We start from the raw sequence: 21,731 nt of genomic DNA, 5'->3' as shown, positions 1-21,731 counted from the left end.
GAATGTTTTTGTTTTTACTATTATCTTCAAGTTCATTAATTTTATCTTTCAAAAAGTCACGTGTCTTTGTTCTAAAGATTTTGGAAGTTTCCTGCCTAATGTCTATGAAATTTTGTGTACACTTTCTGGTCACAAAGTTCTGTCTCAAGGTTAATAGACTATAAAAATGAATCGAAGTATGGAGAGAAAGAAATGTGTGTTGTAATATATACAAGGGTAAGTAACAAATCAATGATAATGAGTACAGCAGTTATTCAAAATATTGTCCCTGTGCCTGGACAGAAGCTCGTAAACAACGCGGCCAATCATCAATGGCAGCACGCACCACGTTCATGTCTGTCAGCCAATGCTTTCACTATAGCAGACTTCAAACGGTCCACAGTTACCTGAGGTTCAGCACACACATTTGCTTCTCCATATAGGACCAGATTTTGTAGTAAAGAGGATTTAAGTCAGGATGGACGAAGGTAATGAATGCAATTTCGTTGCGACGAAATCACTCTTCTTCGCCCTGTGAGGTGCTGCTGAGACCTGTTGCAACAACCAAGGCATATTTCTGAACATAGTGGTACCAAGAGGTTTCACCACCTTGTCGAGAATGTCCTCTTGATGCACTTTGGCCCCGTTTTCACACCTTTTTGCCTAAACTGGACGCAAGTGGGACTCAGGTACGACACACCCAGCCAATTCATTACGGATGCAGGGTAATGAGCTCTCTGGACTGGAGACTTGTTCACATACTGCAGCACTGGTTTATCATTCTATCTGTTGAGGTGCTCTTCATCTGAGAAAATTTTCTCATCTGTAAATAAAATTTGTCAATGCTTGTTATCCGCGTACTGCTGCAGGAGCACCTTTGATCTGTCACGTCGCATTCTCAATAAGCACTGATTTAACTGCTGGTCTGTCCTCTTGCGATGGGTACGAGTTCTAGGTTTTCATTGACCACCGTTTTCATTGATGATCGCGAGATGTTTATTTACAGGGCCATGAGTTCTACTTACGGACGAGATTTCGAGCGACTCTTGTCTTTACTCCCTGAATGACATCTGGTGTCCTAACAGAGCGAGGCCTATCACTGCGACGCTTATCCTCGACAAATGATGTTTCATTATATTGCTGTATGGTGCGATAAACGAATTTCTGTGTAATGTTAAGTTTCTGCAGTAACTTAAAGATGTTTGGGGTGTCCCACTTGTATAAGGGCAAAATTGCAACGATCTTCTTTCTTTTCTTTCCCCACTCCATCTTCACTTTGTAAGAAACAGACGGTAATAGTGTAAGCTCAACAACATTAGGGTTTCACAACAACGTTGGGTTAGTTTCATACACCATGTCTAACTACCGACATTTTTCGTACATGTTTGGAACAAAACTTTTGACTAGACTGTATACTTATGAAGTATACTTATAGCCAAGAATACTTACGAACGTCGCAATGTGACAGTTTTTTACTCGTCACGATATGGTTTTTGGATGTTGCAAAGTTCATGAGTCTAACGCCCTTGTCATTACTTTCCTTATGCAGACTCATTCCTTATAATTCGTTTGAGAATATCCTTTCGTCCTACCTTCACATTCAAATCCCTGAATGTAATTTTCATATAGTATTAGGGAAATTGGTCAAATACCCGTTCTACTTCTTTGTAAAAATTTCCTTCTATATCGTCATCCTTGTTTACCTTCTTTTCTTTTTAGGGTATATGCATTTAGAACAGTAATATTACACCAACGACCTTTAAGAGTATCATTAACAAATTCAACCTGTTTAATTGCTTATTCGTTTGTGAACGTTAAACTCTGTTCTTAGTTGGTGATTTTTATTTCCTTCTCCATAAAAGAACGTAAAACTTACGACTTCTTTTCCTTCCCATCTTCCTGAACTACTAAGTCCATTGTATATTTCTCCAACTTACTCGTTATGGGTTTTAAGCCACCTACCTTATAAAGACTTCTTATATTCCTTGTTCCAAATCTCATGTCCAGTTTACTTTGCTGAGGTCGTGCTAAGTTATCAGTCCTGGTCCGAGGCTTCTGTGAATGTTTCTGAACTAATGCCCTTTTTACAGAATGAAGTTGTTACTCTCACATCAAACCCCCAAGCTGGAGGATCACCCCTTGTCATGTGTCCGCGACTGCTTATTCAGTTTATTCGCAGCTAACCTCTATATCTAGGAGCCTGGGATTTCACACTTCTAATCTTTAGCATATTTAACCGATTTAATAACAAGCTTACGTTACTTTAAAAAAAAAAAATAATAATAATGGAAGTTCATCATTTAAGTTCTCTGCAACATGAAGATCGCATTTTTAATCATATTTTGTAAGAAAATAACGAGAATGGAAAAATACACAAAAATTATGATCCGTCCACAAGTTAAAAAAACCATTAAATTAAATTGCAAGTAGAGATATCTCCAGTTCCCTCTTTAGTTCAGTTAATTTCCCATCTCGTCCACTTTTTCTAGTCTCCTTCATTTTTAGATAGTATTTTGTCCTTTCTAACCAAGAATTTGTTGATACTATTTGTTTCTTTGAAAGTCATGCATCTTGCGATGAGAGCTGGTACTAGCATTCAGACCGTTGCATTGTAATTAAACTCCTATTAAGACTACATGGGAATAAACTTTGGTACACGAGCTAGTAAAACAAAAAAAAAAAAAAATAAATAAAAATAAATAAATAAATAAATAATGAAAACAGTTTTGGTGGTTCATAAAAATACAGGCTTGCCATATTATTGATTTTGTATGTGATATAGTGAACTGTTTATTCCTTAACGTCTGTCAAATATATTTACGGATCATGTGTGCTCTGTAGCTTTATACAGTCGATAGTAGAGGTTCTGACTACCACTTAATTTTTCTTCAACAATAACTGTGGAATAAACTGGTGAATTTAATTGTGTTTTCCGTAATCCATACTGATTACGTTCTTCGTATGAAGAAAAAAAATATTCGAGTTGGTCTATCTATTCTGAAGTTAATAAATGAAAATCCAGCAGAGGAAAAGCACTTCTAATGTGCATCTTTCAATTGAGGCTTTTTGGGTAGTAAGGACGAATTCAACTAAAGCCTGCTTCCTAAAAAATTACTTTACGAGTGCGCTCTGAACAATCGAAACAATCTTAAATTTATTTTTTTTATTTTGTTTATTTGTTTGTTTGGGAAAGGTCGTTCAGATTGCCTTTCGTTGAGTTTGCTCAAACTGTTTGGAACGCCTCGGTTGTACATTATATTTACAAAGGTTTCCAGTGTCAGAAAAGAAAAGAAAAGAAAAAGAAAAGTACTTTAAAGAGCAAAGATTTCTGTTACAAATTTTAACCGTAGATTCTGTAACAGATATAGTCAACGTTCTATGTGAACAGGGAGCCTTCAATATGGAGAAGTTTCAGAGAAGGCTTCAGAAATTCCGGTCGCGAGACACCAGTCTTACTAACATACCACTATAAGGGATTCCCGTTGAGTTGGACAACGTTGCTCTGTGAACAACTGATAAAGCCACATTGGGCAATGGCAACAGAACTCCATTCCACTGAGGTGTTGATCGTATTGGTCTGTCACGTTTATTCGTAATCGAATCCGGTCTGAGTTAGACTACAGTTGTGTTGCTTATTCATCTGCTAGTTTCTCTGTGCGGAAGTATCTTGGTACCGTTATTAATCTAGGCATTCGGCTAGCTACTGGTATATTCAGTACTATCGTTGTTTTTAGTCTCTATGCAGAAGCAAAGGAACCAAGGTCGTGACCCATACAGCCCATGTCAACTGTATTTCTGACCAACCTTGCCGCCTTCTGTTGTGCGGTGGCCAGATTTATGAAAGATATGCAGCACATTCTTGAGCTGCACGCGATAGTACATTCGTTCTTATGAGACTCTCGCTGTAGACGAATTAGTATGGGCATCTCTTGCTTTGTTACATATTTGTGCTGTTCCACCTTGGCTGTTGACTCCACCTAGGCTCACTCTCGACTGTCATTTACACACCAAACAGTACACAGGTAACCAGGAATTCCAGCCAGAGTTCTGAGCATTGCGAAAGCAGTAATCCGATTTTAATATTTCATATGAACGGTTTGAAGGATAAGAATTCTGTTGTCTGTGCTTTCGCCACAACGAGGCCAGTTCGGAAAATAGTCTGCATAGGTTGTGTTAACAGAAATGACCAGTAAGCTTGTTCTCGTTCACGTACTTCAGGTTTCACTGCGTCGTGTGTTGATCTGCATTGACTTACAAAGCGTTATTATAAGCCCGTAAAACGTCTTAACACTCCCAAGAGCAAGATAATCTTGAGAGATGCCATCAGTTGCAGCAACAGAACTGCGTCTTTATTTTCTGTTGGGTGCTAGGATATGTCGGCATTCAGGGAAATGAACGTTCCGACATAGCAGCCAAGAATGCTGCATTAGCAAGGGTTGCACTGGAACACACTATCCTGTGCTCGGAACTCCGTAGTTGTTTTGTCCAATACGTGCGCTCTGATTGCTAAGCGGAGTGCAACCAGAAAATCAGTTTTCTCTGTGGAACGTAGTTTAAGCAAGTTGCGAACATCGTCGCGTAATAGTCGTCGAGATTAAGTGATCCTTATTCAATTATACCTTACAACGAGATACTTTGTATCGTTTAATAATTACCTGTACCTTGGGCAGAAAGTGCTCATACTCAAGCACTATACTTGATATAATGTTAATTTAAAAATAACAAAAGAAGAATGTTTTTAATATATGTAAAGAAATATACATTATTGTATAATTCGTTGTTATGTAGTTGTTTATAGATACCTAATCAACATGTATGTTTGCAAGACAGTTTGAGTGAAAATACGTTAAAAGAGTATCAACTAATAAACCATTTAATACCGATCATCGACTTGTAATTTCGATAAAAAAGGTGAGAATAATAGTGTATATAATTATTGAAGATATTTTTATGTGTAAACAATTATTACCACTCAAGATTTACTTATATCATTAGCCGAACCAGGTTGACGACTACCTTTGTTGAGTCGTTGTAAAATTTTTGGTTTACCTCACCCGGGAACTTTGTAAATTCTTATCCTGAAGTATAAAGTAAGGGTGAATTTACTTCTGTAATAAGGTTCATGACTACGAACTTTACTATACTTCGAAGCGGTAAAATAATCACAAGAAAAATGATGATCGGTGAGGCAATGGAGAAAGAAACTGGTGACAGTGGTAACGAAGAACAAAATACAGCTCCTGTTGTACCCGAAATGTTATCGTTAGAAGACAAAATCTTAATGGCTTTACAGAGACAAGAACAACGATTGGAACAAAGTTTAGCCCAGATGTCGGAAAATTTAAAGCAGACTTCCAGTAAACAGTATGAGGAATTAAAACAGACGATAGAGCGGAAATCCGAAGATTCCAGTAAACAGTACGAGGAATTAAGTAAACGATTGGAGCAGACATCCGAAGAAACGAAACAATCTATTATCCAGGCGGTGAGTGACATTACATCACAGTTCGATGAAAAGCTAAGAAGAGTATCTGAAGATTGCCAGGATAATTACAACCATACAATTCAAGAAGTCAACTGTGTAAAAAAGGATTTGGAAGTAATAGAATCTTCTATACGGCAACAAAAGATTCAGGTCACGGATAATTCTACCAAAATACGTGCGAATACTCAGTTGATATCTGCATTACAAGAGGAAATCAGGATGCTACAGATTAAGGACAACGCATACCACAACAACATGGTTAATGATCATTTGGAGTTCCCTTGTTCACAGGAGATGACCTCGCGTTCACCCGTAGCAGATCAACGTGGACCTCACATTATCTCATCTTCAAGTAACCCATCCGATGAGGACATTATTTTGGAAGAAATTCATCCAAGGAATACAGATGGGCGTAAAAGAGATGGTGGAACTACACATCATGCAGTAGGTAGGAATTGTCACTCAACACGAACACGGAAAGGTGAAAGAAAGGTAAAGTTAAGTGTAAAGATGAGTGAAATACGTGCTATGAGTAAGTTCAGTGGTAAATGTAACGAAAATGCTACCTCTTTCCTAGAAAAATTTCAGGATGAGTGCAATATAATGTGTATAGATAAATCGCAATATATGAAACTAATCCCTCATTTATTACTCCCACCATGTTCTTTATGGTTTAAAGCAGTACGAGATCACGTCAATACATATGATGAATTTAAAGCTGCGCTGATTGCAAATTACGAAAATGACTTTTTGCTTGCAAACAGAGATGCCACGATTAGAAATCAACCTTTCAATCCTCGTTTGCACAAATCTGTTGTTGATTTTGTTGTAAATACATATAACGAATTAAAAGTCGTAAATCCGTTGCAATCGGAATCTAGAGTAATTGCATCAATTCGAAATTTGCTACCGTTTAAACTACAACAGATCCTGTTTTCTACCCAGTGTATGAGTTTTAATCATTTATTAATGCTTGTACAATGTTATGAAACTCAATACCACGCTCAGAATCATCAAGCGGGAGTAGGTAAAAGTAAAAATAATTCAGATCACTTTGTACCTGTTCGTAATCTAAATATCCGTAATGCGAACGATACGGAACACAATCTAAATCGAGTGAATTTAAGCAATCCGAACGAGCAAAATAGGCAAAGATATGTTGGGAATCCACCTAACCTAATCAACCGTGGCAATCCTTATGTTAGACCATATAACCAAAATAGATTCAAAAATAAACGAAATACATGGCGAAATTCTAGAAATGTTATAAATCCTATGTATAGACATAATCATAGTTCAAGAGATGTCACTTTGTATCAAAATCAAAGTCATGACGCAATTCATGTACAAAATAATGCGGAAACTAATCACGATTGTGCAGTACAATGTACTTTATTAGAATCATATGCAAGTACGAATGTAAACTGACTGCAGTTGATGAAGTAAGAGTTAAACCCATATCAGCTACTTATTCTTATGAATATGTTTGTGTAAAAATAGATTTATTTTCTTCCTTTTGTTCGTCTAAACGTAGGTTACGTTTAATTCTTGATTTTTACTTAATTTAATTTTCTTTAATTCTCATTAACCAATGATAATTTTCAAATGATTTTAATTTTCTCTTGTTAATGTGAAGAATTATAATTCGATTTATAATTGATTAAAGGCAAAGGTTATTTATATTATATGGATTTGTGTTGAGAATTTGTTGTCAAAGATTATGTTAAGAATAAGGTTCATTCTATTAAGCCATTTATCCGACGACTGTCTTTATGCGCTACTTTATATATTACCCGAATAAGATTCTTCTATATTCTGATGCCTTATGGATACAATGTATATTTTAAAACATCATCTAACGTAGTTATCATATAATGCGCCCTGGAAAGATCAAATATTATTTTTCTTAACATCACCGTTTTAATAATGATTGAAAATGCTAATCATCGTGATTTATGTTTTTAAAAGGTAATTTGCCTCTTACGATTTTGACTGCGCACCCTTCAGTAATTATATTATTAAGCGACGACGTTTTTGTAATATAAGATAAATGATAATGGAATAAAAGATTTATTATAAATGTATTTATATATATGAAGCTTGATGAAGATATATATATATATACGAGGGGCGATCAAAATGTAAAGGACATAAGTAATGTAACATCATTATTGTAAACGGACCAGTGGTTCTTAAATATAAAAGCTAAGCTCGCTTGTAACTTTTATATTCAGTCCCATCGTCGGGCGACATTTTTATACAACGAGATACTTTGTATCGTTTAATAATTACCTGTACCTTGGGCAGAAAGTGCTCATACTCAAGCACTATACTTGATATAATGTTAATTTAAAAATAACAAAAGAAGAATGTTTTTAATATATGTAAAGAAATATACATTATTGTATAATTCGTTGTTATGTAGTTGTTTATAGATACCTAATCAACATGTATGTTTGCAAGACAGTTTGAGTGAAAATACGTTAAAAGAGTATCAACTAATAAACCATTTAATACTGATCATCGACTTGTAATTTCGATAGAAAAGGTGAGAATAATAGTGTATATAATTATTGAAGATATTTTTATGTGTAAACAATTATTACCACTCAAGATTTACTTATATCATTAGCCGAACCAGGTTGACGACTACCTTTGTTGAGTCGTTGTAACCTTATTCCACTCATCTTACTCACTCCTTTTTAATGCGTGGATCTGATCATCTGTATTGTGAAGGTGGTATCGTCTCAATGATTATTCGGCATATTCTTGTAGAATGTCCAGAATACCCAGACCTCAAAGATTGTTTAGGATTGTCTAAAAATCTTAGTAAGATTTTGAGAAATAATCCGGTCATTAATTAGTGTATTCTTACTTTTTGTCTGGGGCATTGGAATAATTAACATTTAACATGCTCTGATATTCCTTTTAGAATTTTCCTGTTATGTGTTTCTATTGTTGCTAATTTTTTAGGTGTTTTCTAATCAAATACATATCTCATATTTTATTATTCTTCCATTCTTTTTGTGATCGTTGTTTTAATTTTAATAGCTTTTCTTGAGTTGTTCTCTTTCAGAACTCATGAGAACTACACTTTATTAGATGTTATATTTTGGATTAATATACATCGTGTTTCGGCCATTGTCCGTATCGTGACGGGGACAGATAGCCTCGTTGCTGATATTTCTATTAACTATAACCATAAATCGATTCTATTCCACCCATTCGACTGTTCATAGCCATCTGCAGGATCTCAATTACGTTCGAAAATGGGTGGCCAATGAATTAACATTGCAACAAAAGCAGCAGTGTGTGGACTATCAAGTCCCTCTCTTACGTCACAGAAGGGAGTCTGGACAGCAAGGTAACGGGAGATGAAAAATTGGTCGTTTACCATAATATTAAATGCATCTCTCAGTGGGTGCCGAAAGGGGATGCGGCAGGAACAATAATGAAAGAAAACCTCCACCCCTACAAAGTGTTGTGTTTTCTATGGGGTATGTCTGGCGTTGTCTATTTTAATGTTTCGCTACCTAACCAGATACTCACTGCAGAGGTCTTCGGTAGCTGGAACAGATATGGGGTGCATTGCTAGGAAAAGTCGTGCACTGGTCAATCGCGAGCGTGTGCTCATCCATAGGACAACGTCAATTGACATTTTGCAAGAATGACAGGTATCAAATGTGCGCAATATGGATGGGAGAAAATTCCGCACTCACCAGACCTTGCACAGATTTGGATAGTTCAAGTTGATTGCCATTCTCCAAACCCAACTTAATATAAAAGACATTGTATGATGCTGAAGATGTGCGACACACAGTGTCCGAGGTCTTGGCATCAAAATCCCTTGATTTCTACTGAGGAGATTCAGTACCTAGTTGACAGACAGCAGATGGTTGTGAAAATAATGGGAAACTATTATAATGCCTGACATTTGCGTTCATGACATTTTTCCGTTTTTTGTCACATGGTGAAAAAAAAAATACTAACGAGATGTTCAAATAGTTTAGAGTGGCTTAATGGTAGAGCCTTCACCTTTAATGTATGGGGTCCTTGGTTCGATCCCAACTGGCGTCATGTGACCTTTGTGGTGGACAAACACCGTATCCGTGCGTTTTCTCGGAGTTTACCCGTTTCCTGCCACTTTTTTCATTGCACCATTTCATTCATTTCTTATCATCACCGTCTCCTTTAGCCTAGCTGGGATAACTGTCGGACGTAAAACTTAAAGATCTCATTTCATTTTTTCAGATAGTTTAGAAATGTCAGATCCTGTTACTGTATTTCAATTCGAAATTGTCAAGTTCCGTCGTTGCTACAACGTACAGGTCTTTGGCGCGGGAAACCTGCATTCGCTTCCCGGCAGGAGCTCGTGTGGTTCGGATTGCATATTAAGCTGCATGTCCACGTTTCATATAGCTTCAGTGCTGAAAGGAACGCTAAATTCCAATCCAGCCAATCGAAGTTGTATATTTCACTTGTGGATACCCTGTATATTATTTTATTTCTCTCAGTCAGTTTGATATATTTTGTTTTGTCTTATTTCTTTTTCTTCATAGGTGGAAATGGATATATTAATGATTATGCAACAGGAAGATACTTGAGAGATGCAAAATTATATGAAATCGGCGCGGGGACCAGCGAAGTAAGACGACTTGTAATTGGCAGAGCACTCAATGAAGAATATTCTTAACAATCGGTTATCTTCAAAACAAAATGCAAGTCAAAGCATTAATTTTGAATATCAAAAACTGGACCAACGACAATCAATAACTTTTGTTCAAAATGTACAGGTTATAATTTAGATGAGTTTCGTTCTATCCATTTGAACTAAAGAATGTATTAAATGAAACTAAGTAGTGGTAAATCTTTTGCTACTACTAAGTGCGTATGGAATCTAATTTGAAGGTCACAAATGTTGTTGAGATAAGAGTTACTTTATTTTTGTATAATTACAAAGAATCTATTTTTATACATATTTTAACTTTTCTAGGAAATACTTATTTTTGTCTCGAATAAAATTCATCTCATTAAATGAAGAAATATTTTATATTTGTAATACGATATTCTTGTTTATAAATATATACATTTATTCATATATAAATAAAATATTTTCATATAAACAATTCGTTTTTCTAACATTTTAACCATGCATACGGTAACAAAGAGCAAAAGTTATTTTGAATGATAAAATTTAATTGTATAAAATTATTCAAGGAAATCAGATAGAAAAGATGAAAACAACTATAGATGGACCAATCTGTAACTAGTGCATTGTCTGGAACACTAGATTGTACACTTAATTATCAAACACTTAGAACAATATTGCAAAAACTTCTAGACTTGATTGAGAGTTTCGAGTACAAAAAATATTTAAAATATTAGATATAATGTAAGTAAAAGGCTAATAGTTGGCGCAAGAAACAAACCACATCACTAGGAAGTACTTTCAAAGAACATCGTCTTCATCCTCAGCGTAGGCAGGTATGGAAAAGGATTTAAATCAGGAAAGAAAATATTGATAGGTAAAAATGGTTAAGGTTAATCTAAAACCATGGAAAAGCGGCGTCAGAAGGAGGTACACTTTTTCACTCACAGGGGGCATAGTTTTCAGTTTTTAAGAAACGTACAAAAATAGATGGCAATGTTCTCGTACGCAACTTGAAAGATAGGACAAGATCTTTGAGTTAGAAATATATCTTCCCTTCTTTATTTTCTTTCTTTGCGAAGAGTGGGCAGACGGTGTGGGATGTCGTTTGTCTGTAGTTTTGGTAAGAACTTTCTTTTTCGATACCTCCCGTCCCTCTAAGTAACCCGACACCACTGGCCACTGTCCAGTAATCTTCAGCTTTTGCGGAAAGAGAATTTTGAAGCTAATCGTGCCGTTTCTTGTAAAGAACGCTGAATTAGTGAAAATGCCGATTAGGCTTACTGACAAGTAAAGGGTCCAAATGGATGAATCGAGTTGTGGGATGAGACATAGTGCGCTTGGTAGAGGATGTGAAAATATGTATATGTGCAAAGTTATAGCGGCTGAGCGCCATAAGAAACGGATGGGAAGGGGGTCCAAGTTGATGGGAGACGGGCTATGCTATGCTATTCGAATATACTGTTGAATCGTGAAAATAGTGAAAGATAGACAACGCAAACGGTAGTAGTTTCACATACTGGCAAAAGAAGAATCGGCAGAGTAGATCTTGAACCTCCACCGCCATCTTGAAAGGCAGTCATGTGATATATCCATTAGGACAACAATGTTCTCAAAAAGTCCATTATGAACTTTAGTTATCGTTATTTGTACTTATTTGGAAGATTTAAAATCATCTTTATAGTTATTTACGAAAATCTAGGAGACTGATACTCGTATGTTGAAAGTTTAAGTTTACAGTAGACCTTGTTCTCTAAGTGGAAAGATAACTATAATTGTGTTTAGGTAGAATGAGATATTTTTTATTGATATGTTTACTTTATTAGATATCGCCACAATACTTGTAGGATATATTAGAGGGATACCAAAGCTTATTTTAAGATAGTTTGTGTGTGTGTGTGTGTGTGTGTGTGTGTGTGTCTGATAACAGTGTTGCCAGCTACAGAAAATTTTAATTGCAGATTTTAGGGGGGAATTTTCGAAAACTTCCCATTTTTGTATATTATTTCCCTCTTGTTGGCTACACTCGAACAAACATACCAGTGTCTAAAAGCCTCATCCTTAGCCTACACAGCGCACCATAAAAAGTTTCACTAGAATAATTAGGGGAAGTACAGTTGAGGTTTATAATAAACCATGTTCTGTAAATGGTAAGAAAATGTTGAATTTCTGAGGTAGAATGAGATTTTTTTTTTAAATTTCATGCTTGCTTTGTTACATATCGCCATGATACTTGTAGGATATATTCTTGGGGTACCAAGATTTATTTTCAGATATTTTTCGTCTGTCTGATGGCAGTGTTTTCAGCCAAAACAATTAATTTCCAATTTTAGGTGAAAAATTCGGAAACTTTCCCTTTTCCCCTCTATTATTTCTCTCTTGCTGGCTACATTGAAACAAAAGTACCACTACCTGAAAGCTTCCTTTTTGGCCTACAGAACATAAAGTTTCAATAGGCTAATTAGAGAAGCTGTAGCCTTGGCATATCTGTTGATTTTTACTTCTGAGGCGTAAAAAGTGTCGAAATTTCATGTGTATGATGACAGAGAATTTTTTCTTTCCCTCTTTGAATGGAAGCCAGCGACTTCAGGATTTCACTTTACCTTGTCAACACACCAAAGATATATATATATATATATATATATATATATATATATATATATATATATATATATATCACTTGAACCCATATGGTAGCAGTGGTGCTAGATACAAAAAATTTTGAAATTCTCTTAGGGATTTTTTTGTAAATGTTCACCCCCTACATTTCCCTCAATAATTTCCCACCCGTTGGCAACAATGCAATGTGATTTACACCAAAAAATAGCCACATCCATTTTCTAGGAAACAAGTCCTTAACCATATCAATCGAATAAATGGTTTTTGAGCAATAAGTCACAAACTGAAAATGTAGGAAAACGCCAAAAATGGCCTGGGTCCGAAAGGAATAATCACACAATTTTGCTCGTATTGGTACAAAGAAACAAACGATTGGTAAGTTACTAGGGCTTAAACTCAAGTTCTCTTGATTCTTTCAATAATCTGCAACATAAATCAATAAATAGTAGTTGCCAGAAAAAAAAGCAGACATTTGAAAAAAAACATGAAAAAGAACGATGTTTTTTATTGAAAAAAAAAAAACTTCACAGAAAAAAAAACGTTTTTTACAACACTAATTCCCACAGTTTGGAAGTCTTCCGTAGTTTCACACTGTGAAACGAAATGCACTTGTTTAATTATTACTTTTGAAGTGTTTTTGTGAGCGACATGTGTTGGTTATTGATGTTTTGTGACGGGGTAAATAGTTTTGCTGCTGATGCCATCATTAAACCCCCAACCAATTAACATTCATAAACTGCGATACGTGGGATTACAGTGCACACGCTATTGTATATTTAGTTTTTATCTCGATTTCCTTATATGACTGGTAATGTGGAAGTTTCCGAACTGTTTTTATATGTGTACTTCGTTACGTATTAAGCTTTAACGAGTTGTACCTCAAGATTTGGGTCTTTAACTATATAACTTGTACTTCTTATTGTTTACAACAACTTACAGGAGTAAACTGGAAGATGAAGCTACCATTGTTTAGGAACTGATGTATTACCAAACATGATCACGGAAGGAAATAAGCGAAGACAAAAAGCGTGTAGACTTATTTTCTAGAATAAATAATGAAAAGAAGTAAAAGGATACTATGTTCATTAACATTCATTTGAAAAACGAACTACAAAGAATACATTAAATTGATGTTTATTACAAAATAATAAATTTATATACATAAATCTTTTATTCACATGAATGTAAGAACCTGTATATGAACTTCAAAATCTTGATAAAACTCAGGTACACTTAGGGAGAGAGCTGCACTAGTTAAGACTAGTTGAAAGTTTTCTGAAAAAGATAAAGAAAATAATTAATTCAAATTGAATCCTATGAAATCTTAAAAGCACTATGTAAGTTATTCACACAAATATTTTTGTTAGTCATGCAAAGGTAGGCTACAGAAATTGGTTTGTAACACAATATACAGATATAAAATATTTTCGTACCATAACGATATCCCATATTAAGCGTTTTAAAGAGATTTAAGTTTTTTTTTTAGCGGGAAGTAGTTCGCCCTCGTCCAATACTTCCAATCTTACTTTCATTTTCTCCTTTTAGTCCATTGTCTCCTTTTCCTTTGTCATTTTCAGTGCATTTATGTAAAGTAACATAAGGTGATAACACTAAATTACCCAACCCAAAATATTATTTTATCATTTTTAATGCATTTTCTAAAAATCACTTTTTTTATAAGTTCTTTTTTTTTTTAACTCTGTTGTCTTTGTTAATTATTTCTAATTAATTGTGGAAGACAATAGTCTCTTTCCTCTCATCACGAACGGAAAAATACTCAAACTGTTCATATGAAGTCAACAGAACGTCCAGTCATGTGCAAAACAGGTGAACGTTCATAGTGAAGTATTTGGGCTGTATAAGCAGCAGGCGCTCGATCGTCATTTCTAAATACTTACAGCAAGACGATAAGCTAGAGCGAAAAATATGTGGAAATGCTGTGCTTTTATGGGATTTGCGTATTTGAAAAAAAAAAAAAGTCAGCTTTCTATTTAGTATTGAATGCGTGAAATTTAAATTCCAAGATTTAAGTAACAAATGAAAGAGAAGTTAATAGCATTATAAAAAACCAACATTAGGATGTTTTTCATACAATCTTTATGTTTTCCTCCTAACATGACTTGAATAAAGAAATGACAGTATATTGTGCAATTATAACTTTAAAAAAGAAAAAAGAACTATTTGAAGGAAGTCATGTACCGTTTTGGTCGCAAAAAGTGGAACTGCCTTCCAGAGACTAAGTCCGTAAAAATAGCCTAGATCCTTACGAATTCCCTTTAAGTCTGGCTCTTTTTTCTTGCATTTTTGCCACAGTCAGGGGTGGAAATAGAACGATAATACTACAATAGAGAAAGTTATTGTAATTTTAAGTCGCAAATTTGATACATTATTTATATTTTTAATCTAGAATGATTAAATAAGTGATGGAAGTAGGGAAAATATTGTAACACCGACTATTATGTTGAATCTCGCGATTTACTGATTGTTTCACTACCAATTCGAGTGTCCCCAAACATACCTTGGTGCCAAAACTAACGAGTAATTTATGAAATAAGCAGGATAATATTTGAAAACATTCTGCTCTTTTCTGGTATAACATGTGATTCATCCGATCTGTCTTTTGCACAGGAGATTGAGATGGAATTATATTTCAGGCAAAAGCAAAATCACATATACTCCCAATGTCAGTATTACAGTCTAACAGAAAATAAACCAAAACCTAAATAAATTTTGCAGCGCCTAAGACGAGTTACTTTTCTTTCTTCTTTTAAGCTGGACTCTTAAAACGATATTTTTGTCAGGAAAACTGATAAAGACTTTCGCAATTTATTTTCTATAAAGTCCTTCAGCAAATAATTGTAATTATTATTCAAAATAAACATACAAACACGGTGAAAAGAATCTTTCAAATTATGAATCTTTACTAAACAATAATGATGTGTTTGCTACTTCTATTCTCTCTTTTACACGTTGTCACCGAGTGACGTGACTGCTTCACTGTTTGTGAAGCATTGCTTTAAATTGGAGCTTTCGTACGAGGACACCGCAGTTGTCGTTACTAAAACGATTGCCGTCACTGGTTGCTTTCGCGCAACTCTCAGTGTCCATCACTCGAGGATAAGCATTGCTTTAAATTGTGGCTTTCGAACGGAGCCACTTCAGTGACCGTCACCGCACAAGGTTGCCACTGTATCTTGGTGACAATGTGTATATTTTTATATATATATATATATCGGGTTTTCCAAAGTAAGTGTTACAACTCTTAGGATGTGACTCCTGCCACTGAGACAAGAAAAAAAGTTCTCTTGAACTTTCGGACGCCAATAGTTCGGAAACTATCCAACGTAAAGAGGGCGGGTAAAAAATTCACTGAAGAAGTCATACCTGCTATATTGAATTTTTCAATCCTACCATGCACGCGCAAGAGATTCCCCAAAGGAACGTAGGGAGTCCCGGATAATCTGCCATATGAAAATTGGTCTAAATGGATATAAATTGATAGGGTTTCTACCAGGTAACAATAATTCGTTTGTATTAAGTCGATATCTGGAACAAATACAAAATGGCGGACATCTTCATACCCGTTGTGTGTGGTTGCATAATCGCTAGGTACGGAAGCTGGCCAACAGTGACGTTCTGAGTATTAAGTGTAGCGAATTTGTACTCAAATGCTCTAGAAAGACATCTGGAGTGTCGGTAGAGAATAACGGATGAAACAAGGTGATTCACATATGTGGAAACATGTAACGAAAAATGCCCAGAAATGCACTCATACTCAGTAAACGTGAGTTCAAAGCGTCCAAAATGTAAGGAATAGCATCAAGAACATGAAGGCCATTGCCAATTCACCAATAATATTCCATCAATCCGATTCAATATGATGTGCAAGGATGCATACCAATAAGGATGCAACAACTGAGGCCAAGTTGAAATTGTTTAAGGGGACACTCTAAGAAACTGAGTAAACTAAATGAATGTCACTAGTGGGATCGCATGATCGATATTGAAATGTGGCCAATGTGTGTGTTGATATCGACATGTAGCTAATGGACAAATATCAACATGTTCCACTACTGCTGGGACACCGTCCCACGTGCGAAAATAGGAAAATAACTATTCGGGTCTTGAATCTGAGGCCGTGGGCTCCCAGTAGGATTGGAAACTGCTACCATTCGAGCGAAAACGAGCGCTCTAGCCCTGAAGCTTCGAGGCAGCCACACTTTCTCTGTATTCATTTCTTTGATGAGTACCCACTTTGTTTGGCAAGCGCTCTTGTACAGCCTCCCGACAAGCTTGTGTGTTTCATTTTGTTACTCCTACTGCACAGTTGTAAACAATCAGAGCTTTAAGACGTTTCTACCTATTTCTTATGTCGTTCTATTTTCCATATGTATAGTGTTCCAGCAGTAGTGTTACATGTGCCAAATTTGTTCATTTTCGTCTTTGTCTTGGTATGTGCACTGTGTGTACGATACGAATTTCTGGAGGTATTTTCCTATATTTCGAGTACGTCATATGTCCCAGAAGACGTGGGACATGATACAAGTTTGTTATTTTCACGCTCTATCAGAATTTGAATCATGAATAAGAGATTTCTTTTCATATATGTCGACTGTGGGACAATGTCCCAAACAAAGAGGGACATTGATACAATCGTGTTCTAGTTACGTTCTACCAGAAAGTGCACCAGATGTAATAACAGAATGTATAACGTTATTTTCATAGTTTTCGCACGTGGGACGGTGTCCCAGCAGTAGTGGAACATGTTGACATTTGCCCATTAGCTACATGTTGATATCAACACATACATTGGACACATTTCAATATCAATCATGCGATCCCACTAGTGGCATTCATTTAGTTTACTCAGTTTCTTAGTAAGTCCACTTGAACAATTTTAACTTGCCCTCAGTTGTTGTATCCTTATTGGTATGCAACCGTGCACATCATATTGAATCGGATTGATGGAATATTATTGGTGAATTGGCAATGGCCTTCATGTTCTTGATGCTATTCCTTACATTTCGGACGCTTTGAACTCACGTTTACTGAGTATGAGTGCATTTCTGGGCATTTTTCGTTACGTGTTTCCACACATGTGAATCACCTTGCTTCATCTGTTGTTCTCTACCGACACTCCAGATATCTTTCTAGAGCATTTGAATACAAATTCGCTACACTTAATACTCAGAACGTCACTGTTGGCCAGCATCCGTACCTAGCGATTATGCAACCACACACAACGGGCATGAAGGTGTCCGCCATTTTGTATTTGTTCCAGATATCGACTTAATACAAACGAAACGTTACCTGGTAGAAACCCTATCAATTCATATCCATTTAGACCAATTTTCATTTGGCAGATTATCCGGGACTCCCTACGTTCCTTTATTGAATCCCTTGCGCGTGCATGGTAGGATTGTGAAACATGCAAAATTCAATATAGCAGGTATGACTTCTTCAGTTAGTTTCTTACCTGCCCTCTTTACGTTGGATAGTTTCCGAACTATTGACGTCCGTAAGTCATTTTACCACGCTTTCGGCACCTTGTAGATCCGAAACTATGTCCGATAGCCGAAAGTTTAAGAGAACTTTTTTTTTTTTTTTTGTCTCAGTGGCAGGAGTCACCTCCCAAGAGTTGTAACACTTATTTTGCAAAACCTGATATATAAGGAGCGGTTCGTGTTCTGTAGAAGCACCGGTTGCAATGTTGCAATATCAAAGATGTGTAGGTACGCGCAAGTGTTCCCTTCCCCCAGCATTCTTGAGTCTTATTCAAAACATATTCAGGAAATATGAAGAGGAAAGTCCTTTCAAGCTCTATTCGTATATTTATTGATTAAAGTGTATTCTCTAATACTGGTTTAATATAAGCTATTTCATTTTTTTTTTCAAACAACCACTATCAATGTACGTTTATACACTATTTATATACAAAACTTCTTTACTCATGTCATTGAACAAGAGATAAATCGAATATATAGCATGTGCTGTAAGCCGTGAATGATATCGTTAACCCGAAAAGAAGAAAATTGCATATATTCATGCACGCAGTTAAACAAAATTATTTAATTAAGTAAACTATGTATTTTTTTAAAATGGAAGATCTTTCTTCGTTCTTTTCGAGCTTTAAATTTTTTCTATGACCTCATTGAAATCTGAAATGCTGCTCGCCAAGTTTTTCTGAATAGAAAGCATCGCTACTGCAAATATTTTCTGATTATTTTATTTAGGGTACAGAAACACTCTCTCCTCCGACAATATGCATTTTGTTAGCATTTCTTTATATGAATATAAGGGACAAAGAGTCCATTTTCAGTAACCACGTGTTTTTGTCTGCTGTTCTACTATAAAGAAGCATGAAATCTAAGATTTTTTCCTTCGAAAATGAAAAAAAAAAAAAAAAATAGTTTAACATTCCAGCAATTTAGGCTAAAGAAGACAGATGAGTATTGAAAGTGAATGATTTGAGATTAATTTTTATGCTCTCCTCCGGAAATCGAACACGGGATCATATGCACGAAAGACACAAAGCTAAGAATTAGACCAGTGGTAAAGACATTTTCTGCTTTGAGACTCGATCGCTCCCCCCCCCCCCTTTCCCGAATAGGATATTTTTTTATTTTAAAAATAAAAAAATAACAAGAATTTTCACCTTTATATTATAACAAGAACCTATAACAAGAATTTTCACCTTTGTATTATAAATGTAAAATAAAACCTATTGACTTCGAATGACCACCCTCCCCCAAACATTCAGCCTGGATCCGCCCCTGCTACCACCAGACTTATATTTGTTCTTTGCGAGTTTGTGTTTTGTGAATAACTTCTTTCTTCCAAGCGTCTATATCTCACTCACTCTATCAATTGAGTCAAGCGCTACCAAGCGAAGGAATTCGTAACTATTACAGAAGCTGAGTATATACCAGTGGCAGAAAAATGTGCAACTGGAAGGGAGCAATACGGAAGATAGCAGCGACGCAGGAATAAATCTACTTCCTCATGTTAAGAGATAGGAGCTCGGTGCCATATGCTCAATGTTACTGCTTCCAGTGGCAACGCTCACTGCAACTGGAAATGTAAATCACTCCCTTTCTTTCAGTTTTTTTATTGATTGTTTTAAGAAATGCATCAATATTGTTTTGTGCTCAAGAGCAAAGGTTTATTTTTTACTGATACACTACTTTAATACCTAAAAATGTCTTTAGTATTAAAAAAATATATCTGGTTGCACAACCATACAACATATAGTACCAGCCGCCGCTGATATATTATATATATATATAATATCCTGATCAGACTAAACATGCACACTTGACCTTTCCACCCCTCCCCGACGGGCGAAACTTTTAACACAATATAAAATAATAATAATGAAAAAAAAACGTATTTTATGCATACCTTTATTTCATTTTTGTATAAATTTTAAAGAATTTTCATTTTGCATATGCTGTGAAGAGTTGAATTGCTACAAATTCACGACTTTGTTTTGTTTTTGTTGTTAAGTTACAGAGAATGATGAGTTTGAGTTTTACAATATGCGTTGGTGCAATATTGAAAGAAATTCGTTTTGAAATTTCGTCCGGAATAGTTTGAATATTCGAATACTAAGAATTGTCTTTACCAGAATTATCTATCTATTAAAATACTATAATGACAATTAAAAGCGCCTGAGCTCCAACCTATAACTTTGGCTATCAAATCTTTCATTTACGGTTGTGTGTGATTTCGCGTTTAACAGAGACAAACATTTGAAACTATGTGTACTTTAAATAAATTGGTTATCTAGATCTTTTTCATAAGGTTTATGATAAAAAATTATTGTTCAAAGCCTTTGTATTTTAATAAGCTTTCTCTAAAATCAATGCGCGTGAATTGTGCTTCCACCTTCCAAGTTCTTTTAAACTATATGTTTGTGGTCAATCCTTTCGACAATGAGATCTCGGAAACTACATACAGACTCTAGAAAGATGACGTTTTCACTGATCGATTGCAAATTTTGCGTAGATTGTCCAGTTCTAATTGAATATTTAAAAAACATGACCATTATTTGTTTATTACATTTTTTAGGGTACACTGAAGCGTTGAAATTAAAAAAAAAAAAACTAATGCACCATATCCTATGCATTATACATTCCCACACCACAGGGTTGTATATAGGGGTTGCATATGTCTCAGGCGTTTGTTTCATGGCCAAATAATGAAAAAGGAAGGATAACCATTTCTGCAGTCTAAGATGAATCTTTATTGTTTGGAGTTTTTTGCCCAATGAACACCATATATCGCTGACATTATAATTAATTGTGTGTGTAATATATTTGCTTATTAGATACTGCATGCAAGAAGAAAGAAAACAATGATCAAACATGAATTAAAAACTCCAACCGGAAGTAGGCTCAAATCTTGCAAACGGTGCGAGATATTGAAAAAGTAATCGAAAAAATCTTCCCTTTATGGAATCTCTCGCCAATTTTTATCAAAACGTCTTTCACTTGCATTTGTAAAGGGACATGTACAGAAGTGAGGAATAACAAGGAGATTCATTTTGATATATGAAGGATGCGCTGTGTAGAGAGCGCAGGTTCAGCTAGTTTTTTATTATCATCATCATCAAATCATTAAGAAATAAGTAAAGGACGGAAATATGTTGTTTACAAAACCACCAAACATATATTGATGGGATACTTTATGGCTAAGTACTTAGGACATTGCTGCTCTTGCAGGAGCCGGGTTCGCTTTCCGGTGGCAGGTACTATGGTCTGTTGATCTAGTCCCATATAGCCTAGTAGCATAGATGTTGAAATGAAGTTGAACTCTAAGCAATAAAAATATATAAACAAAAATATTGGTAAATAGATGAGTATCACGTGCGTCTAGCAAAAGAGTATAAATTGAGAAATTAATTACAAAGTTTATTTTGATTTTGAAGCTGCAATACCTCTCAAACTTATTTTAATACATTTTATATTTTTGTAAGAAGATTGATACCGTAATAATATG

At 35.4% G+C, this 21,731-nt stretch overlaps 2 protein-coding genes across 3 annotated transcripts in view; one reads left to right on the top strand and one right to left on the bottom strand.

Annotated features, from left to right (window-relative positions):
• Nucleotides 1-10,563, top strand: part of LOC145662836 (isovaleryl-CoA dehydrogenase, mitochondrial) — a 69,758-nt gene extending 59,195 nt beyond the window's left edge. Inside the window, exon 9 of one of the 2 annotated variants that reach the window (XM_081728752.1) lies at nucleotides 10,024-10,563. In XM_081728752.1, coding sequence (XP_081584878.1) covers nucleotides 10,024-10,157 — 134 coding nt within the window. In that variant the 3' untranslated portion in view covers nucleotides 10,158-10,563. The remainder of the gene's footprint in view (nucleotides 1-10,023) is intronic. The other variant, XM_081728753.1, reaches the window with a different exon arrangement.
• A 3,286-nt stretch (nucleotides 10,564-13,849) lies between these two features.
• Nucleotides 13,850-21,731, bottom strand: part of LOC145662833 (uncharacterized) — a 48,759-nt gene continuing 40,877 nt past the window's right edge. The window contains exons 6-7 of the mRNA XM_081728745.1: nucleotides 13,947-14,006; nucleotides 13,850-13,901 (exon numbers count right to left, since the gene is read on the bottom strand). Coding sequence (XP_081584871.1) covers nucleotides 13,982-14,006 — 25 coding nt within the window. The 3' untranslated portion in view covers nucleotides 13,850-13,901; nucleotides 13,947-13,981. The remainder of the gene's footprint in view (nucleotides 13,902-13,946; nucleotides 14,007-21,731) is intronic.

Source organism: Thermobia domestica, chromosome 10, assembly GCF_964235325.1.
Source record: "Thermobia domestica chromosome 10, izTheDome1.hap1.1, whole genome shotgun sequence".
Classification (NCBI taxonomy): Eukaryota; Metazoa; Arthropoda; class Insecta; order Zygentoma; family Lepismatidae; genus Thermobia; species Thermobia domestica.
This window is presented reverse-complemented; position numbering and strand designations above follow the sequence as displayed.